The sequence below is a fragment of the Coregonus lavaretus genome (genome assembly GCF_964263955.1).
Source record: "Coregonus lavaretus genome assembly, chromosome: 11".
NCBI lineage: Eukaryota > Metazoa > Chordata > Actinopteri > Salmoniformes > Salmonidae > Coregonus > Coregonus lavaretus.
The window spans coordinates 60,527,375-60,552,856 of NC_139998.1; the positions used below are offsets into that span (position 1 = coordinate 60,527,375).

General features: G+C 44.0%; 1 protein-coding gene across 1 annotated transcript in view; it reads right to left on the reverse strand.

The window, feature by feature from the left end:
• Nucleotides 1–603: 603 nt before the first annotated feature.
• Nucleotides 604–25,482, reverse strand: part of LOC311137489 (mitochondrial import receptor subunit TOM70-like) — a 55,966-nt gene continuing 31,087 nt past the window's right edge. Inside the window, exons 7-12 of the mRNA XM_084172026.1 lie at nt 25,302–25,436; nt 24,962–25,069; nt 13,585–13,701; nt 12,135–12,232; nt 8,868–8,990; nt 604–2,093 (exon numbers count right to left, since the gene is read on the reverse strand). Of these exons, the coding sequence (XP_084028152.1) occupies nt 1,940–2,093; nt 8,868–8,990; nt 12,135–12,232; nt 13,585–13,701; nt 24,962–25,069; nt 25,302–25,436 (735 nt within the window). The 3' untranslated portion in view covers nt 604–1,939. The remainder of the gene's footprint in view (nt 2,094–8,867; nt 8,991–12,134; nt 12,233–13,584; nt 13,702–24,961; nt 25,070–25,301; nt 25,437–25,482) is intronic.

The window sequence follows — 25,482 nt, forward strand, 5'->3', positions numbered from 1 at the left end:
ATATTAGCCTTCTACATCTAGCTACATATTGAACTTCCATCCTCTCAGGCCAGGGGACAACAATGTATGAAATAATGGTTGGATCAGAAACGCCTCATATAATCATTAAGTAAAACCACAAGTCCAAATCCCTGTCTCCACCCATGGCTAATTTAGGAAAGGGCCAATTTTAGCTAGCTGGCTAGCCACCGGAGGACAACAACACAACAAGATGCAACAATTCAAGTTGTTTCTGTCAATGATGTTTGCTCTCAATGGGATTTGATAGGAGTGACGCCAAAATCCAAGCTGGCTTCCTTTGACACTTTTTTTTGCTGCGCCAGGACCAATCACAGTTGAGCTCACTCAGTTTAGCTCAACGCTGATTGGCTAATTTTGTATACTTTTTATTATCAAGTGAGGCCAAATGCTCGCTGGCTTCCCTTGCCTTCAATGCTATGGGCGGCAACAATGTCATACTCGTTTTGACCAGACAGCATCAGATAGATGGACTACACATAGAGAGACAGAGGGGCGCTGTTTCTCTCGCTCCGATGCTTTCTCCTGTGAGATACATTCAGCCTCTCGAATTTAAGGACAATTATGACACACAGAGAGACTAAATAAATGGTATGTTTTTTTTATTGGTCATTTTTTGGGGAAGCCTGGCTTCCCTTGGCATCCATGAATACACGCCACTGGGTGTGAATACTTTCTGTATGATGGCATACCTGCCCCCTGCAAAGTAAAAGTTGACTGAGCCTGAAAAAATATAACAATAATTGTCCCTTCTGACATTTTCTGAATCTACAAGCAGTTGAAAAAAAAAAAAAAAAAAAAAAAAGTGTTACATTTCGAGAATTGCTGAATTAAAGGTGTCATTTTAGGTCTAAATGCTCATTGTTATCAGGTCTAGCCTTCCCAAAATGGCCAGATGGCTTCAGACCAGTATTCAGCACGAGCATTGCATTAACACTGACTTAAAAAGAGAAATCTTACATGCTGTACAGAATATATAAAAAGGAAAAACAGGCAATCCCACCCCCCAAAATAAACAACACTTAAGGACCCTGACTTCACCTGGGCTCTTATCCAACACATAATCATATAAACTCCAGCTTTACACCAAACACAGACATCCATCATTACACACACATTTGACTAACATTTTAATCCTGCATTTAAATTAGCCATTCAATGATAATGTTACGTCATCTTGAGGATATGTCTGGACAGAAACATTTGTTAGAGAACAAGAACTAATATATAGTAACAAATGAACAGTCCATTGGAACTCTATCCAGTTCTCTCATTGTGGAGGCGACATTAGACATTTATCTTAAAATTCGTCCGAATATGGATTAGTCAGCACTGAGATGGCGAAAATCTATTGAGCGAATCTCCCTTTGATTTTAGAAGGTTGAATTATTTCTGGATGGATCCCTGGCTTCATAAGGCCATCCACATGTTCCTGGTAGAGAAAACAAGACCTTCTGGACTGGTACAGGAGGGACAATAGAGGTCGTGGTCCGGCTCAAACTAAATATCAGGAGACGGGGGGTGTGAGGGAGAGGGCCGTGAGGGTTAAAACCTCACCCTATTTACCAGCGGCTTGGGGTTCTGGTTTAAACTCCAATTCAACGTGACAAACATGGTCATAATAGATGGTCACAGACTTTCCCAACCTTCCCTCCCTGGTTTTCCAGAAATCCTGCGGTTTCACGGATTTCCTGCTTATTTCCTCATAATTCCTGGATTTCAGGAAAACCGGGTAATTCTGGGAAAGTTACTGGAATTTTGCAACCCTAGTCACATATATTTTACATTCATCTTTAACCACTGGTAGTTCTCATGTCTTGTACAAAACAAAATTACTCAAACATCTGCAGTTTTAATATGATCAGGCTCAGCAGTGGAGAGTGGGAGGGGCTTGGGTAAGGTGGGTCATGTGACAGGAGTGTTACAGCGTGGGTGGCTTCAGCCCGTACTTCCTGGCTACCTCAGTCTGGGCGTGGGCCGCGTCACACAGCGAGTACAGGTGGGCCATCTCCATCTCTGACTTGGCCAGGTTGATGGCCTTGTTGAACATGTCTATCGCCTTGTCCAGGTTCCCCCTGAAATGAGAGGGAAGTTTATCTAAGTGATAATGCCAGAGAAGCCGGTGTTTGGAGGATATATTACATTTTTTACATTTTAGTCATTTAGCAGACGCTCTTATCCAGAGCGACATTCAGTTAGTGAGTGCATACATATTTTTTATTTAATTTTAATTTTATTTTCATACTGGCCCCCCGCGGGAATCGAACACACAACCCTGGCGTTGCAAACGCCATGCTCTACCAACATCCCTGCCGGCCATTCCCTCCCCTACCCTGGACGACGCTGGGCCAATTGTGCGCCGCCCCATGGGTCTCCCGGTCACGGCCGGCTACGACAGAGCCTGGATTCGAACCAGGATCTCTAGTGGCACAGCTAGCACTGCGATGCAGTGCCTTAGACCACTGCGCCACTCGGGCGGCAAACCGAGCCAATATATCCTCCAAACACCGGCTTCGAGGGCATTATCACTTTTATACAACGGGTTACCAACATATTCATATATATTATTATTATATTCAAATAACGATTGACATATTTTCATTAAAAACGTTATTTTGATGAATTTATTCATACTATTTAATCCTTCCACAAGACATAGTCCCGACACAAATCTAGGGTTGCTACCCAAGCCGGCTGGTCGTTTGTTCCATCGGTTCGGTTGCCAGAGATGCGACCCAGTCGTTCAGTCTTTTTGTTCTGTATCTATGGACGCGACCCAGTCGTTCAGTCTTTTTGTGCTGTGTCTATAGACTCGACCCAGTTTTTCGTTGTAAATGTTCTATTGCCATACTGGCTGGCAACGTTTTTATCCCTTGCTTGCTAGCTAGCCAACTACAGCTAACTTAGTCACGTCAAACAGTGCAGCCAGAAGAACAACAGTAGCTGCATTTGTTTAAGCTGTTTTCTAGTGACATTTATTTGGATACATCCATAACAATGAGCTAATGAGGCGCGATTTCACCAGGCATAGACAATGTGCTCTCTCCTCAGGACACTGTTGTTCAGAGGAGCTAGCCAACAACACAGCTAACACAATCACTTCAAACTGAAGCTGGAAAGACTGCAAACTAGCTGCATTTCGTTTCGTTTGACCTTTTTTCAATGGACATTTCTTTGTATATATCCATAAAAAATGATGCCAGCTGATTAATAGAAACGCTGCCTGTCTGTCTCGTCCCGACTCCTGACACGTTCATTACTATGGTACACCTGGAGATCGAATTACAATATTGAAACAATGTTGATAATGCCAGAGAGACAGACAGGTTTATACACACATATATATATATATATATATATATATATATACACACACACACACACACATATACAAATCTCCACTGTTTAAAACTAAATGTTAGTCTAAAAGAAATGGGAGATAATGTCTAGATGCTTTTTATAGTGGAGATCAAGTTTATAAATTGTCTGGCTGGGCTGAAGAGACAGTGGTACAGAGTAAATAGGCATTTTAACGTCATAGATTTAGCCGGTGCTAACTTGTGGAATAGACACCGGCTGGAATGCGGTTTTAACCAATCAGCATTCAGGATTAGACCCACCCGTTGTATAAATATTATGGGTGCGTTCGTAACTTCATTTTGGCTACCTACTCCGATTTCAGAGCACTCTCGTCTGAGTGTGCCAGAGCGCAGAGTAACTGATGAATTTACGAACACTCAACACCCGTTGAATACGGCCGGTGTCAGTAAACATAGGCAAAAAAGTGTAATTAAATTGTTGCCAGCAGCACAGTTAGTCACCAACGCTCTGGATAACATGAAAACAGCCTAACCAGCTCTGCTAGGGCGAGTAAAATGGTCAGAGTCAGCTGTTCTCTAATTTGTGTCTGGAAGTAGCTAGCAAGCTAGCCAACGTTAGCCAGTTAGCTTGGGTGCTTGACTGCCGTTGTGAGGTCAGAACACTCTGATCAACCCTACTCCTTGGCCAGAGCATCCAGCGTGCGCTCTGAACACTCCGAGAGTGAAACGCTCTGAATTTACGAATGGGCAATCTGACAATGCCCTGAATTTACGAACGCCCAGAGCGCACTCTGGCACTCCAGATTTAATTTACGAACACACCCTATATATTTTTTACATGTGTTTTATATACAGTGGGGAGAACAAGTATTTGATACACATACACTGGTAGAGCAGACATTTCCATATGTTTTTGTTAGCTGCATGTGCGACATAACTCCACCAGTCCTACCGATAATATCATTTACGAAGATTATACCTTTTTTAAACATTGTCAAAAAAAAAAAAGGTTTATTATCAATTAGTATATTTGAGTTTAACCACAATATTTGTTGCATTATTTGTTCTGTCGTTTCTGGAGGATTAAATCTGAATAAAGGGAAAAAGGCCATTCTTGAACATTGGGTGAGACAAGTTCGGATTTAAGTATAACTTTTGTGTGACTGAAGCTTTTAGTGATAGGTCTAATGCTTTAATATTTAATCATTTCTGTCCTCCGAATTCATATTCATTATATAAATAGGCTCGTTTAATTTTGTCTGGCTTGCCGTTCCAAATAAAATGGAATATTTTTTTCTCATATAATTTAAAAAACTGTTCGCTAGGCGTAGGCAAGACCATAAGCAAATAGGTAAACTGGGATAATACTAAAGAGTTAAAATCAGGGTGATTTTTCCACAAATTGACAGGTATTTACCTTTCCATGGTAGCAAGATCTTATCTATTTTTGCTAACTTTCTATTAGAATGTATTGGAGTGAGATCATTTATTTCCTTTGGGATATGTATTCCGATTATATCCACATCACCATCAGACCATTTTATTGGTAAACTACATGGTAATGTTAACATTTTATTTTTTAGTGATCCAATACGTAATATAGTACATTTGTCATAATTTGGTTGTAATCCAGAGAGGTTAGAAAATGTATCTAGATCCACTATGAGGCTGTGGAGGGATTCAAGTTGTGGATTTAAAAGAAAACATGAATCATCAGCGTACAATGACACCTTTGTTTTTAAGCCCTGGATTTCTAATCCCTTGATATTATTGTTGGATCTGATTTTAATAGCTAACATCTCAATGGCATTAATAAATAGATATGCCGATAGTGGACAACCTTGTTTCACTCCTCTTGACAGTTTAAAACTTTCTGAGAAATAGCCATTATTTACTATTTTACACCTAGGGTTACTATACATGATTTTAACCCATTTTACAAGAGATTGTCCAGGCATTTATATATAAACCCCAGTCGTACTTTATCAAATGCCTTTTCAAAGTCTGCTATGAATACCAGGCCTGGTTTCCCAGATTTTTCATAGTGTTCTATTGTTTCCAGTACTTGCCTTATATTATCTCCAATGTATCGTCCATGTAAAAAACCTGTCTGATTAGAATGAATAATGTCCGACTATACCTTTTTAATTCTATGCGCTATACATTTTGCTAGAATTTTTGCATCACAACACTGAAGTGTAAGGGGCCTCCGATTTTTTTTATGGACTGGATCTTTATATTTCCCACTTGTATCCTGTTTCAGTAATAATGAAATCAGACTTTCTTCTTGAGTGTCTGATAATCTACCATTTACATAGGAGTGGTTAAAACATGCTAATAACGGTCCTCTGAGTATATAAAAAAAGGTTTGGTATACCTCGACTGGTATGCCATCCAACCCTGGAGTTTTCCTGGACTTAAAGTCTTTAATTGCATCCAGAAGTTCCTCCTCTGTAATTTCACCTTCACATGAGTCTTTCTGTATGGCTGTTAATTTTACATTATCAATAGAAAAAAAATCTCTACAATTTGCTTCAGTTAGAGGAGATGGAGGCGACTGAAACGAAAACATATGCTTAAAGTACTTTGTTTCCTCCTTCAAAATATCATTTGGCGAATCATGGGTGACTCCGTCATTTGTAACCAGTTTCAATAAATTATTTTTGTTAGCATTCCTATGTTGAAGATTAAAAAAGAATGTGGTGCCTTTTTCCCCTTATTCCATCCAGTTTGCTTTATTTTGATAATATATTACACTTGATCTTTCTTGAATAAGTTTCTCCATTTATTTTTGTTTTTCCTCTAATGTATTCTGAGCCTCTATGTTAGTTTTTATTGCTATATACAGTGGGGAAAAAAAGTATTTAGTCAGCCACCAATTGTGCAAGTTCTCCCACTTAAAAAGATGAGAGAGGCCTGTAATTTTCATCATAGGTACACGTCAACTATGACAGACAAAATGAGGAAAAAAAATCCAGAAAATCACATTGTAGGATTTTTAATGAATTTATTTGCAAATTATGGTGGAAAATAAGTATTTGGTCAATAACAAAAGTTTCTCAATACTTTGTTATATACCCTTTGTTGGCAATGACACAGGTCAAACGTTTTCTGTAAGTCTTCACATGGTTTTCACACACTGTTGCTGGTATTTTGGCCCATTCCTCCATGCAGATATCCTCTAGAGCAGTGATGTTTTGGGGCTGTCGCTGGGCAACACTGACTTTCAACTCCCTCCAAAGATTTTCTATGGGGTAGAGATCTGGAGACTGGCTAGGCCACTCCAGGACCTTGAAATGCTTCTTACGAAGCCACTCCTTCGTTGCCCGGGCGGTGTGTTTGGGATCATTGTCATGCTGAAAGACCCAGCCAAGTTTCATCTTCAATGCCCTTGCTGATGGAAGGTTTTCACTCAAAATCTCATGATACATGGCCCCATTCATTCTTTCCTTTACATGGATCAGTCGTCCTGGTCCCTTTGCAGAAAAACAGCCCCAAAGCATGATGTTTCCACCCCCATGCTTCACAGTAGGTATGGTGTTCTTTGGATGCAACTCAGCATTCTTTGTCCTCCAAACACGACGAGTTGAGTTTTTACCAAAAAGTTATATTCTGACCATATGACATTCTCCCAATCCTCTTCTGGATCATCCAAATGCACTCTAGCAAACTTCAGACGGGCCTGGACATGTACTGGCTTAAGCAGGGGGACACGTCTGCACTGCAGGATTTGAGTCCCTGGCGGCGTAGTGTGTTACTGATGGTAGGCTTTGTTACTTTGGTCCCAGCTCTCTGCAGGTCATTCACTAGGTCCCCCCGTGTGGTTCTGGGATTTTTGCTCACCGTTCTTGTGATCATTTTGACCCCACGGGGTGAGATCTTGCGTGGAGCCCCAGATCGAGGGAGATTAACAGTGGTCTTGTATGTCTTCCATTTCCTAATAATTGCTCCCACAGTTGATTTCTTCAAACCAAGCTGCTTACCTATTGCAGATTCAGTCTTCCCAGCCTGGTGCAGGTCTACAATTTTGTTTCTGGTGTCCTTTGACAGCTCTTTGGTCTTGGCCATAGTGGAGTTTGGAGTGTGACTGTTTGAGGTTGTGGACAGGTGTCTTTTATTCTGATAACAAGTTCAAACAGGTGCCATTAATACAGGTAACGAGTGGAGGACAGAGGAGCCTCTTAAAGAAGAAGTTACAGGTCTGTGAGAGCCAGAAATCTTGCTTGTTTGTAGGTGACCAAATACTTATTTTCCACCATAATTTGCAAATAAATTCATTAAAAATCCTACAATGTGATTTTCTTAATTTTTTTTCCCTCAATTTGTCTGTCATAGTTGACGTGTACCTATGATGAAAATTACAGGCCTCATCTTTTTAAGTGGGAGAACTTGCACAATTGGTGGCTGACTAAATACTTTTTTTCCCCACTGTATCTGTTCTGTTAGACCTTCTATTTCCTTTGTTAGTATGGACTCTTTTGACCTAAATTGCTTTTGTTTTCGAGGTGAGTACTGAATTCCATAGCCTCTAAAAGGCACATTTAAAGGTGTCCCATACAATAAGGGGATTTGCTGTACCTATGTTATGTTGGAAAAAATCAGTTATAAATTCCTCTTTCCTAGTTAAAAACAAGTTATCATCCAATAGGCTTTGATTAAATGTCCAATATCCTCGCCCACGTGGAAAATCAGTAAGAGTAATGTATATTCCAATGATATGATGGTCCGACCGCATTCTGTCCCCTATCAGGTGTTCTTAATGTTTTGTCCACTCAGTGTATGTCATGGAAAGAGCAGGTGTTCTTAATGTTTTGTCCACTCAGTGTACGTCATGGAAAGAGCAGGTGTTCTTAATGTACCGAGTCTTCTTTTACGTCAGCAGAATTCTAAATGTAATAACATTAATTGGAAAGCGGTATGGAATTAAAATAGAAAGTATTGTGTCACTAACAACGTCCGTGAAGTCTTTTAAAATTATTCACTTAATTAAAAAAAAAGTTTCTTTTGTCAAATTGAAGATGAAACTAATGTATATCATGTATTTGTACTAAGATTTTTTGGACATCTTGAGCATTTCCTTTTTAGAGCAACTGGTGCTAGAGTTCAGCTTGATGGGAAGGATGTTTGACTGTTATTTGATAATCAGGATTTGGATCAGAACAAAGTATAATGAATCTCTGTATTATGTATGGTCAATATTTTATACATACTGTAAATGCAAGTGGGCTAAAGAAAAGCCAAGATTCTCACTTTTAAAAACAGATGTTTTTTTATGCAGCATACAAATAAAAGATAAAGCAAAGCGAACCCTAAATGCCTGTGAAGCCTTTACTCTTGTTTAAATGTATATACCCCTGTGTATAAAGTTAGTATTTATTTGTATACTGGGTTGTAAAGTATGACTGTATATTCTGTTATATTTGTTGTTAATGTAAAAAATTAAATAATGTACTAAGATGTTATTTAATGCCTTCTAAACCAAACTCTAAACTTATTACTGGGCAATATTTTTAAAAGTATTGAACTAACCTTTGAACTTCAATAGTTCCCATGGTTTCGTAGGCAAAGTCACATTTGTTGTCGATCTCAATGGCCTTGCTGATGAGGTCCAGGCCCAGGTCCAAGTCCTGCTTCCACTGGAGCTGCAACAACCTGAACACACACAGGAATTACTACAGATCCACAGGCCTCTGCCCCTCTACCTCCTCACACCAGGGGCCTCATTTATAACTATACTCAAACATTACTACAGATCCACAGGCCTCTGCCCCTCTACCTCCTCACACCAGGGGCCTCACTACAGATCCACAGGCCTCTGCCCCTCTATCTCCTCACACCAGGGGCCTCATTTATTACTATACTCAAACATTACTACAGATCCACAGGCCTCTGCCCCTCACAACCTCCTCACACCAGGGGCCTCATTTATAACTATTGCGTAAATCTAACACTAAATATCTGCGTGCACGAAACTGTGCGTATGCATGGTCTAAAGTTTGCGGGAGGATAAGCACATTCTCATGTCAAGTTCAGTTTTTATAAATGCCAACTTTTGCGTGGAAACTGGCGCACGCATGTTTTGCGGCATTATTTGTGTGTACACAACGTTTACAAATGAGGCCCCTGGGATGCCCCTCATCTCAAGGACCAGGGATGCCCCTCCCATCCACCTCATGGAGGTTATAGAAACAGAATCCATCAATGCAATGCGTGACATTACTACAGTGATAACCCTGTTAACAGTAAAAGCAGACTGACTCACCCCTTGTGGACGTACACTACCGGTCAAACGTTTGGACACACCTACTCATTCAAGGGTTTTTCTTTATTTTTTACTATTTTCTACATTGTAGAATAATAGTGAAGATATCAAAACTATGAAATAACACATATGGAATCATGTAGTAACCAAAAAAGTGTTAAATCAAAATATATTTTATATTTGAGATTCTTCAAATAGCCACCCTTTGCCTTGATGACAGCTTTGCACACTCTTGGCATTCTCTCAACCAGCTTCATGAGGTAGTCACCTGGAATGCATTTCAATTAACAGGTGTGCCTTCTTAAAAGTTAATTTGTGGATTGTTTTTCATTCTTAATGCGTTTGATCCAATCAGTTGTGTTGTGACAAGGTAGGGGTGGTATACAGAAGATAGCCCTATTTGGTAAAAGACCAAGTCCGTATTATGGCAAGAACAGCTCAAATAAGCAAAGAGATACGACAGTCCATCATTACTTTAAGACATGAAGGTCAGTCAATACGGAACATTTCAAAAACGTTGAAAGTTTCTTCAAGTGCAGTCGCAAAAACCATCAAGAGCTATGATGAAACTGGCTCTCATGAGGACTGCCACAGGAATGGAAGACCCAGAGGTACCTCTGCTGCAGAGGATAAGTTCATTAGAGTTAACTGCACCTCAGATTGCAGCCCAAATAAATGCTTCACAGAGTTCAAGGGAGGTCAGGGGATTGTGGAGGCCAGGTCATCTGATGCAGCACTCCATCACTCTCCTTCTTGGTCAAATAGCCCATACACAGCCTGGAGGTGTGTTGGGTCATTATCCTGTTGAAAAACAAATGATAGCGGGACTAAGCCCAAACCAGATGAGATGGCGTATCGCTGAAGAATGCTGTGGTAGCCATGCTGGTTAAGTGGGCCTTGAATTCTAAATAAATCACAGACAGTGTTACCAGCAAAGCACCCCCACACCATAACACCTCCTCCTCCATGCTTCATGGTGGGAACCACACATGCGGAGATCATCCGTTCACCTACTCTGCGTCTCACAAAGACACATTGGAACCAAAACTCAAATTTGGACTCATCAGACCAAAGGACAGATTTCCACCGGTCTAATGTCCATTGCTTGTCTTATTGGTGTCCTTTAGTAGTGGTTTCTTTGTAGCAATTCGACCATGAAGGCCTGATTCACACAGTCTCCTCTGAACAGTTGATGTTGAGATGTGTCTGTGACTTGAACTCCGTAAAGCATTTATTTGGGCTGCAATTTCTGTGGCTGGTAACTCTAATGAACTTATCCTCTGCAGCAGAGGTAACTCTGGGTCTTCCTTTCCTATGGCAGTCCTCATGAGAGCCAGTTTCATCATAGCTCTTGATGGTTTTTGCGACTGCACTTGAAGAAACGTTCAAAGTTCTTGTCATTTTCCGTATTGACTGACCTTCATGTCTTAAAGTAATGATGGACTGTCGTTTCTCTTTGCTTATTTGAGCTGTTCTTGCCATAATATGGACTTGGTCTTTTACCAAATAGGGCTATCTTCTGTATACCCCCCTACCTTGTCACAACACAACTGATTGGCTCAAATGCATTAAGGAAAGAAATTCCACAAATTAACTTTCAACAAGGCACACCTGTTAATTGAAATGCATTCCAGGTGACTACCTCATGAAGCTGGTTGAGAGAATTGCCAAAGTGTGGAAAGCTGTCATCAAGGCAAAGGGTGGCTACTTTGAAGAATCTCAAATATAAAATATATTTTGATTTGTTGAACACTTTTTTGGTTACTACATGATTCCATATGTGTTATTTCATAGTTTTGATGTCTTCACTATTATTCTACAATGTAGAAAATAGTAAAAATAAAGAAAAACCCTGGAATGAGGAGGTGTCCAAACTTTTGACTGGTACTGTATGTTGTAGCGTTGTCAGACTAACTCACCCCTTGTGGACGTATGTTGTAGCGTTGTCAGACTAACTCACCCCTTGTGGACGTATGTTGTAGCGTTGTCTGGCTAACTCACCCCTTGTGGACGTATGTTGTGGCGTTGTCTGGCTAACTCACCCCTTGTGGACGTATGTTGTAGCGTTGTCAGACTAACTCACCCCTTGTGGACGTATGTTGTAGCGTTGTCAGACTAACTCACCCCTTGTGGACGTATGTTGTAGCGTTGTCAGGCTAACTCACCCCTTGTGGACGTATGTTGTAGCGTTGTCTGGCTAACTCACCCCTTGTGGACGTATGTTGTAGCGTTGTCTGGCTAACTCACCCCTTGTGGACGTATGTTGTAGCGTTGTCAGACTAACTCACCCCTTGTGGACGTATGTTGTAGCGTTGTCAGGCTAACTCACCCCTTGTGGACGTATGTTGTAGCGTTGTCTGGCTAACTCACCCCTTGTGGACGTATGTTGTAGCGTTGTCTGGCTAACTCACCCCTTGTGGACGTATGTTGTAGCGTTGTCAGACTAACTCACCCCTTGTGGACGTATGTTGTAGCGTTGTCAGACTAACTCACCCCTTGTGGACGTATGTTGTAGCGTTGTGAGACTAACTCACCCCTTGTGGACGTATGTTGTAGCGTTGTCTGGCTCCAGGTCAATGCACTTGTTGTACATCTGATCTGCCTTGCCAAACTGCTGCTGGTCAGTCAACGCCTGAATAACAGACACACAGGAGAAATGTTTCAGGGTGATTCACATACTCAAGTACATTTTAGGACAAATTTAATGAAATGAATAAAATTGAGCGAGAGATTTTAAGTTCTGTTAAACAATAAGTTTTTCAAGCAGCCATAATCTACTGCAGGTAAGATGTGATTTATTATTAGAACCTGGGTGGGTCCAGCCCTGAATGCTGATAGGCTGAAAGCCATGGTATATCAGACGGTATACCACGGGTATGACAAAACATTTACTCCTCTAAATCCATTGGTAACCAGTTTATAATAGCAATAAGGGGGTGTGGTATATGGCCAATATACCACGGCTAAGGGCTGTTTCCAGGCCTTGTGTCGTGACTAAGAACAGCCCTTAGTGGTATATTGGCTAGGAGAGACGGTGTTAATGACAGGAGAGACGGTGTTAATGACAGGAGAGACGGTGTTAATGACAGGAGAGACGGTGTTAATGACAGGAGAGACGGTGTTAATGAGACGGTGTTAATGAGACGGTGTTAATGAGACAGTGTTAATGACAGGAGAGACGGTGTTAATGACAGGAGAGACGGTGTTAATGACAGGAGAGACGGTGTTAATGACAGGAGAGGCGGTGTTAATGACAGGAGAGGCGGTGTTAATGACAGGAGAGGCGGTGTTAATGACAGGAGAGGCGGTGTTAATGACAGGAGAGGCGGTGTTAATGACAGGAGAGGCGGTGTTAATGACAGGAGAGACGGTGTTAATGACAGGAGAGACGGTGTTAATGACAGGAGAGACGGTGTTAATGACAGGAGAGACGGTGTTAATGACAGTGTACCTGACAGGTGAGACAGTGTTAATGACAGGTGAGACAGTGTTAATGACAGGTGAGACGGTGTTAATGACAGGTGAGACGGTGTTAATGACAGTGTACCTGACAGGTGAGACAGTGTTAATGACAGGTGAGACGGTGTTAATGACAGTGTACCTGACAGGTGAGACAGTGTTAATGACAGGTGAGACAGTGTTAATGACAGTGTACCTGACAGGTGAGACAGTGTTAATGACAGGTGAGACAGTGTTAATGACAGGTGAGACGGTGTTAATGACAGTGTACCTGACAGGTGAGACAGTGTTAATGACAGGTGAGACAGTGTTAATGACAGGTGAGACGGTGTTAATGACAGGTGAGACGGTGTTAATGACAGGTGAGACGGTGTTAATGACAGTGTACCTGACAGGTGAGACAGTGTTAATGACAGGTGAGACAGTGTTAATGACAGGTGAGACAGTGTTAATGACAGTGTACCTGACAGGTGAGACAGTGTTAATGACAGACAGTGCACCTGTACATACAGAGCGTATTCCTACCTGTGCATAAAGAGCGTATCCCTCGGCACACTTGGGGAACCTCCTGACGATGTCCTCAAAGCCGTCCATGGCCGTCTGCACCTGGGACTGGCTGTTCCCAGTGTATGCTTGTCTGTACTGGGGGGGAGGCACACAGACTAGCTGGTTAACCTCTATCATCAACACACATTTAGAATGGTTCATACTGCACCAACCTTAGAGAGCTATGCTCCATAATGACTTATCATAATGCTTCAGCAAATACACATTATCCCAGGGGCGTTGGAAGACACAATGTAAGTAACCTAATTTATGTCCCTCTTACTGCCCTGAATGCCTCTGCTGATCCTACAGCTATTGTATGCAGTAATCATGTGCCTATGAACCAGAGTAATACTGTTAGCACTGAGGTGGTGTGCCCTAGCAGGAAGTCCACTGGGTGCAGCTCACCCTGCACTAATAAAAATAACCTGAGTATGTCTACCTCTGCTAAGCTTCCCAGTAAAGCAAGAAAAATAATCAAGCATCCCAGGAAAGTGTTAGAAATAGCCCACGTTAACATATGTATCTTAAGAAACAAGGTTCATATTCTGACAATTTCTGAAACTCACTTAGATAATACCTTTGATGATACAGTGGGTAGCAATACAAAGTTATAACATTTACAGAAAATACAGAAATGCCAACGGGGCGGTGTTGCGGTTTATATTCAGAACCACATTCCTGTAAAGCTTAGAGAGGATCTCAAGTTAAATACTGTTGAGGTAATATGGCTACAGGTTCATCTGCCTCACCTAAAGCCCATTCTGGTGGGAAGCTGCTATAGACCACCAAGTGCTAACAGTCAGTATCTGGATAACATGGGTGAAATGCTTGATAATATATGTGATATCAATAGAGAGGTATACTTTCTGGGTGATATAAATATTTACTGGCTTTCATCAAGCTGCCCACTCACGAGAAAGCTACAAACTGTAACTAGGCCTGCAACCTGGTTCAGGTTATCAATCAACCTACCAGGGTGGTTACAAACAGTACAGGAATGAAATCATCAACATGTATTGATCATAACTTTACTAATGCTGCAGAGATTAGTTTGAAAGCAGTATCCAAATCCATTGGATGTAGTGATCACAGTATAGTAGCCATATCTAGGAAAACCAAAGTTCCAAAGGCTGGGCCTAATATAGTGTATAAGAGGTCATACAATACGTTTTGTAGTGATTCATATGTTGATGATGTGAAGATATTTATTGGTCTGTGGTGTGTAATGACGAGCAACAAGACGCTGCACTTGACACTTTTATGAAATTGCTTATTTTATTGGTCACATACATGTGTTTAGCAGATGTTATTGCAGGTGTAGCGAAATGCTTGTGCTTCTAGCTCCGACAGTGCAGTAATATCTAACAATTTCACAACACATACCCAATACACATCTAAGTAAGGAATGGAATTAAGAATATCTACACTACCGGTGAAGAGTTTAAGAACACATACTCAGTTTTTCTTAATTTTTTACTATTTTCTACATTGTAGAATAATAGTGAAGACATGAAAACTATGAAATAAAACATATGGAATCATGTAGTAACCAAAAAAGTGTTAAACAAATCTAAATATATTTTATATTTGAGATCCTTCAAATAGCCACAGTTTGCCTTGTTGACAGCTTTGCACTCTCTTAGTTTTTCAGTCTCTAGGTCGCAGCTTTGATGCACCTGTACTGACCTCGCCTTCTGGATGATAGCGGGGTGAACAGGCAGTGGCTCGGGTGATTGCTGTCCTTGATGATCTTTTTGGCCTTCCTGTGACATCGGGTGCTGTATGTGTCCTGGAGGGCGGGTAGTTTTCCCCCGGTAATGCGTTGGGCAGACCGCACCACCCTCTGGAGAGCCCTGCGGCTGCGGGCGGTGCAGTTGCCGTACCAGGCGGTGATACAGCCCGACAGGATGCTCTCAATTGTGCATCTGTAAAAGTTGAGGGTTTTAGGTGCCAAGCCGAATTTCTTCAGCCTCCTGAAGTTGAAGAAGCTCAGTTGCGCCTTCTTCACCACACTGTCTGCGTGGCTGAACCATTTCAGTTAGTCAGTGATGTGTACGCCAAGGAACTTGAAGCTTTCCACCTTCTCCACTGCGGTCCCGTCGATGTGGATAGGGGGGTGCACCCTCTGCTGTTTCCTGAAGTCCACGATCATCTCCTTTGTTTTGTTGACGTTAAGTGAGAGGTTATTTTCCTGGCACCACACTCCCAGAGCCCTCACCTCCTTCCTGTAGGCTGTCTCATTGTTGTTGGTAATCAAGCCTACTGTTGTGTCGTCTGCAAACTTGATGATTGAGTTGGAGGCGTGCTTGGCCACGTAGTCATGGGTGAACAGGGAGTACAGGAGGGGGCTGAGCACGCACCCCTGTGGGGCCCCAGTGTTGAGGATCAGCAAAGTGGAGATGTTGTTTCCTCCCTTCACCACCTGGGGGCGGCCCGTCAGGAAGTCCAGGACCTAGTTGCACAGGGTGGGGTTCAGACCCAGGGCCTCAAGCTTAATGATGAGCTTGGAGGGTACTATGGTGTTGAATGCTGAGCTATAGTCAATGAACAGCATTCTTACATAGGTATTCCTCTTGTCCAGATGGGATAGGGCAGTGTGCAGTGTGATGGCGATTGCGTCGTCTGTGGATCTATTGGGGCGGTAAGCAAATTGAAGTGGGTCTAGGGTGACAGGTAAGGTAGAGGTGATATGATCCTTGACTAGTCTCTCAAAGCACTTCATGATGACAGAGGTGAGTGCTATGGGGCGATAGTCATTTAGTTCAGTTACCTTTGCTTTCTTGGGTACAGGAACAATGGTGGACATCTTGAAGCAAGTGGGGACAGCAGACTGGGATAGGGAGAGATTGAATATGTCCATGAACACTCCAGCCAGCTGGTCTGCGCATGCTCTGAGGACGCGGCTAGGGATGCCGTCTGGGCCGGCAGCCTTGCAAGGTTTAACACGCTTAAATGTCTTAATCACGTCGGCCATGGAGAAGGAGAGGCCACAGTCCTTGGTAGTGGGCCTCGTCAGTGGCACTGTGTTATCCTCAAAGCGGGCGAAGAAGGTGTTTAGCTTGTCCGGAAGCAAGACGTCGGTGTCGGCAACGTGGCTGGTTTTCCTTTTGTAATCCGTGATTGTCTGTAGACCCTGCCACATACGTCTCGTGACTGAGCCGTTGAATTGCGACTCTATACTGACGTTTTGCCTGTTTGATTTCCTTGCGGAGTGAATAGCTACACTGTATTCTGCCATATTCCCAGTCACCTTGCCCCGTGTAGCTCAGTTGGTAGAGCATGGCGCTTGCAACGCCAGGGTTGTGGGTTCGATTCCCACGGGGGGCCAGTATGAAAAATGTATGCACTCACTAACTGTAAATCGCTCTGGATTATTTTAATTTTTGTTTACATTTATTTAACTAGGCAAGTCAGTTAAGAACAAATTCTTAGTTACAATGACGGCCTACACCGGCCAAACCCGGACGACGCTAGGCCAATTGTGCGCCGCCCTATGGGACTCCCAATCACGGCCGGTTGTGATACAGCCTGGAATCGAACCAGGTGGTCTGTAGTGACGCCTCAAGCACTGAGATGCAGTGCCTTAGACCGCTGCGCCACTCGGGAGCCCATAAGAGCGTCTGCTAAATGACTAAAATGTAAAAATGTAGCAAACTTAGGCATGACATGTCAGCAACAAACGCTGACACTATACATCCAAGTATATCAGACCAAATTATAAAAGACAAACATTGTAATTTTCAATTCCGTAAAGTAAGTGTGGAAGAAGTGAAACAAATATTATTGTCGATCAACAATGACAAGCCACCGGGGTCTGACAACTTGGATGGAAAATTACTGAGGATAATAGCGGACGATATTGCCACTCCTATTTGCCATATCTTCAGTTTAAGCCTACTAGAATGTGTGTGTCCTCAGGCCTGGAGGGAAGCAAAAGTCATTCCGCTACCTAAGAATAGTAAAGCATCCTTTACTGGCTCAAATAGCCGACCAATCAGCCTGTTACCAACCCTTAGTAAAGTTTTGGAAAAAATGGTGTTTGACCAGATAAAATGCTATTTTACAAAAACTAATTGACAACAGACTTTCAGCACACTTATAGGTAAGGACATTCAACAAGCACAGCACTTACACAAATGACTGATGATTGGCTGAGATAAATTGATGATAAAAAGATTGTGGGGGCGGTTTTGTTAGACTTCAGCACAGCTTTTGACATTATCGATCATAGTCTGCTGCTGGAAAAACATACACTACCGTTCAAAAGGTTAGGGTCATTTAGAAATGTAAAGTGGGAGATTTGTACAGGGTAAAAGGGATCTTGAAGAAGGAAGGCTATCACTTGCCATACACCCTGTGGACGGTGCTTGATTGGAGCAAATTTCCTCCTACAACATGACATTGACCCAAAGCACAGCTCCAAACTATGCAAGATCTATTTAGGGAAGAAGCAGTCAGCTGGTATTCTGTCTATAATGTAGTAGCCAGCACAGTCACCGGATCTCAACCCTACTGAGCTGTTGTGGGAGCAGCTTGACCGTATGGTACGTAAGAAGTTCCCATCAAGCCAATACAACTGGTGGGAGGTGCTTCAGGAAGCATGGGGTGACATCTCTTCAGATTACCTCAACAAATTGACAACTAGAATGCCAAAGGTCTGCAAGGCTGTAATTGCTGCAAATGGAGGATTCTTTGACGAAAGCTAAATTTGAAGGACACAATTATTATTTGTATTAAAAATAATTATTTCTAACCTTGTCAATGGACTACATTTCCTATGCATGTTGCTATATTTCCTATTCAAACTAATTTCATGTATGTTTTCATGGAAAACAAGGACATTTCTAAGTGACCCCAAACTTTTGAACGGTAGTGTATGTGTTATGGCTTTACACCCCCTGCTATATTGTGGATAAAGAGTTACCTGTCTAACAGAACACAGAGGGTGTTCTTTAATGGAAGCCTCTCCAACAAAATCCAGGTAGAATCAGGAATTCCCCAGGGCAGCTGTCTAGGCCCCTTACTTTTTTCAATCTTTACTAACAACATGCCACTGCCTTTGAGTAAAGCCAGTGTGTCTATGTATGCGGATGACTCAACACTATACACGTCAGCTACTACAGCAACTGAAATAACTGCAACACTTAACAAAGAGCTGCAGTTAGTTTCAGAATGGGTGGCAAGGAATAAGTTTGTCCTAAATATTTCAAAAACTAAAAGCATTGTATTTGGGACAAATCATTTACTGAACCCTAAACCTCAACTACATCTTGTAATGAATAATGTGGAAATTGATCAAGTTGAGGAGACTAAACTGCTTGGAGTAACCCTGGATTGTAAACTGTCATGGTCAAAACATATTGATACAACAGTAGCTAGGATGGGGAGAAGTCTGTCTATAATAAAGCGATTCTCTGCATTCTTAACAGCACTATCAACAAGGCAGGTCCTACAGGCCCTAGTTTTGTTGCACCTGGACTAAATCAAATCAAATGTTATGTCACGTGCGCCCTTAACCAACAATGCAGTTTTAAGAAATAATAAAAAATAAAAAATATCAAATAATACGAAATAAAAGTAACAAATAATTAAAGAGCAGCAGTAAAAATAACAGTAGCGAGGCTATATACAGGGGGGTACCGGTACAGAGTCAATGTAAGGGAGCACCGGTTAGTCGAGGTAATTGAGGTAATATGTACATGTAGGTAGAGTTAAAGTGACTATGCATAGATAATAAACAGAGAGTAGCAGCAGCTTAAAAGAGGGGGTGGGGGGGCAGTGCAAATAGTTTGATTAGCTGTTCAGGAGTCTTATGGCTTGGGGGTAGAAGCTGTTTAGAAGCCTCTTGAACCTACACTTGGCGCTCCGGTACCACTTGCCGTGCTGTAGCAGAGAGAACAGTCTATGACTAGGGTGGCTGGAGTCTTTGACAATTTTATAGGGCCTTCCTCTGACACAGCCTGGTATAGAGGTCCTGGATGGCAGGAAGCTTGGCCCCAGTGATGTACTGGGCCGTATGCACTACCCTCTGTAGTGCCTTGCGGTCAGAGGCCGAGCAGTTGCCATACCAGGCGGTGATGCAACCAGTCAGGATGCTCTCGATGGTGCAGCGGTAGAACTTTTTGAGGATCTGAGGACCCATGCCAAATCTTTTCAGTCTCCTTAGGGGGAATAGGTTTTGTCGTGCTCTCTTCACGACTGTCTTGGTGTGTTTGGACCATGATAGTTCGTTGGTGATGTGGACACCAAGGAACTTGAAGCTCTCAACCTGCTCCACTACAGCCCGTCGATGAGAATGGGGGCGTGCTCGGTCCTCTTTTTTCTGTAGTCCACAATCATCTTCTTTGAGCCAGGAGAGATTACTGTTCAGTCGTGTGGTCAGGTGCCACAAAGAGGGACTTGCAATTGGCTCAGAACAGGGCAGCACGGCTGGCCCTTGGATGTACACAGAGAGCTAACATGAAAAATATGCATGTCAATCTCTCCTGGCTCAAAGTGGAGGAGAGATTGACATCATCACTACTTGTATTTGTGAGAGGTATTGACATGTTAGCTGTAGTGGAGGTCGTCGGGTAAGCTTGGCGTCGGGTAAGTTTGGCTTTATACATAGCTTGGGCTTTGTCGAGTAAGGTTTAAACTATGTATTTAGATTGTAGTTAGGTATTGTAGGTAGGTATCGTGGGTTGTTGTAGGTAGTTGTTGTATGTAATTATTGTAGGTTAGTATTGTATTCGGCGGTGCCGGGTGTAGCACGAAGCTAGCTAGCTAGCTAACTCACCACCTGGACTAGCTGGCGAGTAGCTATTAGCAACGGTATAGTTGTTTCACGCCTGAGAGTGCCTGTAATTACGCCAGCTGGCTGCCTACAATAGTTACATACAATAACTGCCTACCATTCAGCTGTTTTCTAACCTCATTGTCTGAACCGTTAACGTTAGGTAGCAAGTGGCTACTGTGCTTGAAAATTAGCAAGCTTGTTGCAACCTGGATAGCTACTTGTAAACAATAGCTGGAACGACCGAGCGAACAGACGCGAACTGGCTGAGTCAATTCAGTGGCTAGCTTTGCACTTGGCTAGCTAACAGTAGCTGCTAGGGGTAAGTCATAACCTACACTTGTGTTTAGTTTTTTACATATTGATAGCCCGAGTCGCTCAAGGAATTCGGGACATGGGTGACTAGTTAACGTTAGTTTGGCTCTCTCTGTGTGTTCGTGCCGTGAAAGGAGGGGTTCTTCTTTGTCTGAAAGCACTGGCTAGCTAGTTTGCTAACTATTCTAGCTAACTAACTGGCTGAATAAGTTGACGACGGACTCGCTCAAGCTGTCGGGACTAACCCACAATGTTAGACACGGACACGAACGATCAGCTTGTGTGTTGATACACTGGTGGTTGTTGTGGCTGAGTATTGGCGCTAAACCCTGCTGCTGGAGACCGGCATGCTAGCTGGCTGTGGCGTCTTATGACGAGGTGCCCGGACGTTTTTCACGGAATAATACTGCACCTAGTTAGCTAGCTGAATAAACTAGGTTAGTCTATTCCTAGAAAACATTGAACCGCTGTAGTTTACAACAATTATAGTTTCTGAGGTGGAAGTTGGGAGAGTTATATTTGGGAGTTGTGGTGAGGGAGGCCCCGCTCTCTCCTTTCCCAGATGTTTAGTTCATTTTATTCCGATCTCCTCTGCATTATTGTAGCCATCTGCTGCAGCCTGTCAACTATGCCTCTGCCTATCCCTGTTCTCTCCTCTCCACACAGGCTACACAAACGCCTCACACCGCGTGGCTGCTGCCTCTCTAACCTGGTGGTCCCTGCACGCACGACCCACGTGGAGTTCCAGGTCTCAGGCAGCCTCTGGAACTGCCGTTCTGCTGCCAACAAGGCAGACTTCATCCCAGCCTATGCTACCCTCCAGTCCCTCGACTTCTTGGCGCTGACGGAAACATGGATTACCACTGAAAACACTGCTACTCCTACTGCTCTCTCCTCGTCTGACCATGTGTTCTCGCATACCCCAAGAGCATCTGGTCAGCGGGGTGGTGGCACAGGAATCCTCATCTCTCCCAAGTGGACATTCTCAATTTTTCCCCTAACCCATCTGTCTATCTCCTCGTTTGAATTCCATGCTGTCACAGTCACTAGCCCATTTAAGCTTAATATCCTTGTCATCTATCGCCCTCCAGGTTCCCTTGGAGAGTTCATCAATGAGCTTGATGCCTTGATAAGTTCCTTTCCTGAGGATGGCTCACCCCTCACAGTTCTGGGGGATTTCAACCTCCCTACGTCTACATTTGACTCATTTCTCTCTGCCTCCTTCTTTCCACTCCTCTCCTCTTTTGACCTCACCCTCTCACCGTCCCCCCCTACTCACAAGGCAGGCAATTCGCTTGACCTCATCTTTACTAGATGCTGTTCTACTAATCTCACTGCAACTCCCCTCCAAGTCTCCGACCACTACTTTGTATCCTTTTCTCTCTCCCTCTCCTCCAACACTACTCACTCTGCCCCTACACAGATGGTAATGCGCCGTCGCAAACTTCGCTCTCTCTCTCCCCCGCTACTCTCTCCTCTTCCATCCTATCATCTCTTCCCTCTGCTCAATCCTTCTCCCTCCAATCTCCTGATTCTGCCTCCTCAACCCTCCTCTCCTCCCTTTCTGCATCCTTTGACTCTCTATGTCCCCTATCCTCCCGGCCGGCTCGGTCCTCCCCTCCAGCTCCGTGGCTTGATGACTCATTGCGAGCTCACAGAACAGAGCTCCGGGCAGCTGAGCGGAAATTGAAGAAAACTAGACTCCCTGCAGACCTGGCATCTTTTCACTCCCTCCTCTCTACATTTTCTTCATCTGTTTCTGCTGCTAAGGCCACTTTCTACCACTCTAAATTCCAAGCATCCGCCTCTAACCCTAGGAAGCTCTTTGCCACATTCTCCTCCCTGCAGAATCCCCTCCCCCCCCCCCCCCCTCTCTGTGGATGACTTCGTCAACCATTTTGAAAAGAAGGTTGACGACATCCGATCCTCGTTTGTTAAGTCAAATGACACTGCTGGTCCTGCTCACACTGCCCTACCCTATGCTTTGACTTCTTTCTCCCCTCTCTCTCCAGATAAAATCTTGCGACTTGTGACGGCAGGCCGCCCAACAACCTGCCCGCTTGACCCTATCCCCTCCTCTCTTCTCCAGACCATCTCCGGTGACCTTCTCCCTTACCTCACCTCGCTGATCAACTCATCCTTGACCGCTGGCTATGTCCCTTCCGTCTTCAAGAGAGCGAGAGTTGCACCCCTTCTCAAAAAACCAACACTCGATCCCTCCGATGTCAACAACTACAGACCAGTATCCCTTCTTTCTTTTCTCTCCAAAACTATTGAGCGTGCCGTCTTTAGCCAACTCTCTTGCTATCTCTCTCAGAATGACCTTCTTGATCCAAACCAGTCAGGTTTCAAGACTGGTCATTCAACTGAGACTGCTCTTCTCTGTGTCACAGAGGCTCTCCACACTGCTAAAGCTAACTCTCTCTCCTCTGCTCTTGTCCTTCTAGACCTGTCTGCTGCCTTTGATACTGTGAACCATCAGATCCTCCTCTCCACCCTCTCCGAGCTGGGCATCTCCGGCGCGGCTCACTCTTGGATTGCGTCCTACCTGACCGGTCGCTCCTACCAAGTGGCGTGGCGAGAAGCTGTCTCCGCACCACGTGCTCTCACCACTGGTGTCCCCCAGGGCTCAGTTCTAGGCCCTCTCCTATTCTCGCTATACACCAAGTCACTTGGCTCTGTCATATCCTCACATGGCCTCTCCTATCATTGCTACGCAGACGACACACAACTAATCTTCTCCTTTCCCCCTTCTGATAACCAGGTGGCGAATCGCATCTCTGCATGTCTGGCAGACATATCAATGTGGATGACGGATCACCACCTCAAGCTGAACCTCGGCAAGACGGAGCTGCTCTTCCTCCCGGGGAAGGACTGCCCGTTCCATGATCTCGCCATCATGGTTGACAACTCCGTTGTGTCCTCCTCCCAGAGTGCGAAGAGCCTTGGCGTGACCCTGGACAACACCCTGTCGTTCTCCGCTAACATCAAGGCGGTGACCCGATCCTGTAGGTTCATGCTCTACAACATTCGGAGAGTACGACCCTGCCTTACACAGGAAGCGGCACAGGTCCTAATCCAGGCACTTGTCATCTCCCGTCTGGATTACTGCAACTCGCTGTTGGCCGGGCTCCCTGCTTGTGCCATTAAACCCCTACAACTCATCCAGAATGCCGCAGCCCGTCTGGTGTTCAACCTTCCCAAGTTCTCTCACGTCACCCCGCTCCTCCGCACACTCCACTGGCTTCCAGTTGAAGCTCGCATCTGCTACAAGACCATGGTGCTTGCCTACGGAGCTGTGAGGGGAACGGCACCTCCGTACCTTCAGGCTCTGATCAGTCCCTACACCCAAACGAGGGCACTGCGTTCATCCACCTCTGGCCTGCTGGCTCCCCTACCTCTGCGGAAGCATGGTTCCCGCTCAGCCCAGTCAAAACTGTTCGCTGCTCTGGCACCCCAATGGTGGAACAAGCTCCCTCACGACGCCAGGACAGCGGAGTCACTCACCACCTTCCGGAGACATTTGAAACCCCACCTCTTTAAGGAATACCTGGGATAGGATAAAGTAAACCCCAGGAAGAGTAGCTGCTGCCTTAGCAGGAACTAATGGGGATCCATAATAAACCTCAGGAAGAGTAGCTGCTGCTTTGGCAGGAACTAATGGGGATCCATAATAAACCCCAGGAAGAGTAGCTGCTGCCTTGGCAGGAACTAATGGGGATCCATAATAAACCCCAGGAAGAGTAGCTGCTGCCTTGGCAGGAACTAATGGGGATCCATAATAAACCCCAGGAAGAGTAGCTGCTGCCTTGGCAGGAACTAATGGGGATCCATAATAAACCCCAGGAAGAGTAGCTGCTGCCTTGGCAGGAACTAATGGGGATCCATAATAAATACAAATACTGCACCAACCTTAGAGAGCTATGCTCCATACTGCATCAACCTTAGAGAGCAGACTAACTAACTGAAAGATGCATGTTTCTCCCAGTTCATAAACAGCAGATTGGTGAGCTCTGGTCTCACAGCTGTCTGAAGTGTTTTAGACAGTCCATTCACCAGAGCATGTCTGTACTTCAGAACACAAGAGGACACAGCCAGTAGGATGAACCTTTAACATGAACACATCCCAAACCTACACTAAACGCTAGAGGACAGATAAACTGATAAGATTCATTTTTCTAACAGATATCCATTATATTATATTAGTGAGCTCTAACCCTAACATAGTGTATTGTACAGTGGTGTCTCCTGATCCTAACTCACCAGGGCAAAGCATTTCTGAGCCTGTGCCAGAGCAGAGTCAGGTCTGAGCAGGATGCACTCATCAAAGTCTCCCACAGCCTCCTCCACCTGGTCCAGAAGGATCTTCAACTGAAGGGGAAACAGTTCAGTCTGTTAGGGTAAACCAATGATCATGGGAATGACATGTGACTTAATGCATCGGACTGCTTATTTGCCCCAATATACATACATACATATACATCCCAATATTCACCCTATTTCCTATTTAGAGGCCTATGGGCTGAATCACCCTATGGGCGCTGGTCAAAAGTAGAAATAGGGCATAGGGTACCATAAGGGATATTGATAGAGACATCCGTACCTGTCCCCGGTGGTGGTAGACGTCTGCGTTGCGCGTGTCGATCTCAGCGGCCATGTTGAAGTCCTGCGTTGACATCATAGGCTGCTGCTGCTGCATGTACATACTGCCACGCTTGATCAGAGCATTGGCCCTCAGCTACAGGACCACAGACAGGACAGAGACAGGACAGAGACAGGGTTTT